The 2,468-nt window shown below is 53.2% G+C and overlaps 1 protein-coding gene across 1 annotated transcript in view; it reads right to left on the minus strand.

Moving 5' to 3' along the window:
* LOC104541003 (transcription activator BRG1) overlaps positions 1-2,468 on the minus strand; it is a gene marked incomplete at both ends in the record, with an annotated part of 8,588 nt that overhangs the window by 5,699 nt on the left and 421 nt on the right. The window contains 3 exons of the mRNA XM_010184948.1: positions 252-425; positions 699-872; positions 1,000-1,126. Coding sequence (XP_010183250.1) covers positions 252-425; positions 699-872; positions 1,000-1,126 — 475 coding nt within the window. The remainder of the gene's footprint in view (positions 1-251; positions 426-698; positions 873-999; positions 1,127-2,468) is intronic.

A 2,468-nucleotide genomic window follows, 5' to 3' on the forward strand; every position in this document is an offset into this window, starting at 1 on the left:
GGGGATCCATTGGGAAAGGGCAGTGTCAGGAGGAAGGAGCCAGGCTCTGCTGTGGGATGGCCCAGGCTGGGGAGAGGTTTTGGGGTCCCCTTCTCTGCAGACCCCCAAAGCCCTGGCCGTGTTCCTGGGGGAGCTCTGGTGACCCTGCTCTGGCAGGGGTTGCACTGGGGGAGCTTTCCTCATATCCTGTGGTTCTGAGACGAGCCCCTCGCGCTCACCCCAAACACACCCCCTAAACCCCGAGGCCTTACCATCAAGCGGCGCATTCGCTCCTTCTCGATGCGCTCGTTCTCCTTCTTCTGCTCGCGCTCCGTGTTGGCGTGGTAGGTGGCCACCGCCTTGGTCAGCTTCTGGATCTTGCCGGTGACCGAGCGGTGGTACTCCTTGAAATCCTTGGCGTGCTGGAGGATGCTATTGAGGTATTCCTGGAACGAGAGGCGGGCAGGGCTCGGGTGCCGTGCTGAGTTTACACGTCTAACGGCGCGAGTTAATTCGGATTAACTCCTTTTACGTTTAATTAAATGGAGTATTTGGGTTGCAAGGGCTTACAGAAATCATCGAGTCAAAGCAATTATCAACTAGACCCAAAAAACCCCGACCGGGGCGCCCAGGACCAAAACCCCCAGCCCAACACCGAGTCCCAAAACCCCCGCCCCAAATCCTAGACCCAAAAAAAAAACCCCCCAGCAGGGCCTGACCTGGTGCTTCTGCCTGCGTTTCCGCTCCTGCTCGATCTTCTGCTGCTTCTCCAGCTTCTCGGTGATGCGCGCCTCCCGCAGCGACTGCCGCTTGCTGCGCTTGTAGGCCTTGGCGTTCAGGGCCGTTTCCAGGGCCGTGTCTCGCCTCATGCACACCACCACCTCCTGGCGCAGCTTTTGGGAGCGATTCGGATTAAAACAAGGGGAATTAATTCCACAAAGAAGCCGCAGAGCGTCACGAGAGCGCGGGTTTTGAGCTCCCGTGTTAACGAACCCCGATTTCCTCCGGCGCCGAGCTTACCTGGCGCTGAAAATTAAGCAGCCTGAGGGCTTTAAGTTCAATGGTAGCTTTGGTTCTCAGGTCACCGGCCAGGGAGCCAGGAAGGTTTTCCAGCTCTTGGATCCTGTGAGCGATGCGAGCCTGCAGCCTGCGGGGAAGGAGAAGGGGATTTAGGGAGCAGGAGGAGATGCCAAGGGCAGATCTGGTTTGTGGGGGCTTGATCTCAGGCTTCAGAGTCTTAATTTTCAATCCATGGGGGGAGGGCAATGGGATGGGGTTCACCAAGGCCAAGTGCTGGGTCCTGCAATGACCCCGTGCAGGGCTCTAGGGTTGGGGACGAGTGGCTGGGAAGGAGCTGGGGGTGTTGGGGACAGCAGCTGAACATGAGCAGCAATGGGGCCTGGTGGGCAACAAGGCCAAGGGCATCCTGGGGTGTGTATGGGGTGTATTGGGGTATATGGGGTATATTAGGGTGCATATGGGATGTATATGGGGTGTATAAGGGGTGTATTGGGATGTATATGGGGTGTATATGGGCTATACTGGAGTATATGGGGTGTACTGGGGTATACTGGGACATATAAGGGGTATATTGGCATGTATATGGAATGTATTGGGGTATATTGGGGTGTATATGAGGTGTATTGGGGTATATAAGGGGTATGTTGGTGTGCATGTGGGGTGTATATGGGGTATATTGGCATGTATATGGGGTGTGTTGGGGTATATTAGGATATATTTGGGTATATTGGGGTATATTAGGATGTATGTAGGGTATATTGGCATGTATATGGAGTGTGTTGGGGTATATTTGGGTACGTAAGGGGTGTATTGGGGTATATTGGGATGTATATGGGTATATTGGCGTGTATATGGGGTGTATTGGGGTGTACTAGGGTATACTAGGATGTATACGAGATGTATATGGGGTATATTGGCATGTATATGGGCTGTATTGGGGTACATTGGGACATATATGGGGTGTATATGGGATGTATATGGGGTGTATTGATACTAGAATGTATATGGGGTATATTGGGGTATATTGGGGTCTATATGGGGTGTATTGGGGTATACTGAGGTATATAAGGGGTCTATTGGGATGTATTTGGGGTGTATTGGGGTATATGGGGACGTATATGGGGTGTACTGGGGGAAATAAGGGGTGTATTGGGGTATATTAGGGTATATTGGGGTATATTAGGATGTATAGGGGGTATATTGGGGTATATTAGGATGTACATGAGAATTGGGGTGGTTGTAGGTCCATGGAGCTTCTCCCCCCCCTCTGCTCTGCCCTGCTCACACCACAGCTGCAATGTTGGGTCCAGCTCTGGGCCCTCAGCTCCACAAGGACAGGAACTGCTTGGAAGAGTCCAGCAGGGCCACAGAGATGAGGGGCAGACCCAGCAGCCATGGGGAGCCAGTGGCCTTGCCGTGTTTCCTGACCATCCAAGCGCTATCACTTGGAGCATGGACCACTCGGTGTC

The sequence above is a fragment of the Mesitornis unicolor genome, unplaced genomic scaffold, assembly GCF_000695765.1.
Source record: "Mesitornis unicolor isolate BGI_N332 unplaced genomic scaffold, ASM69576v1 scaffold7230, whole genome shotgun sequence".
NCBI classification, from domain to species: domain Eukaryota; kingdom Metazoa; phylum Chordata; class Aves; order Mesitornithiformes; family Mesitornithidae; genus Mesitornis; species Mesitornis unicolor.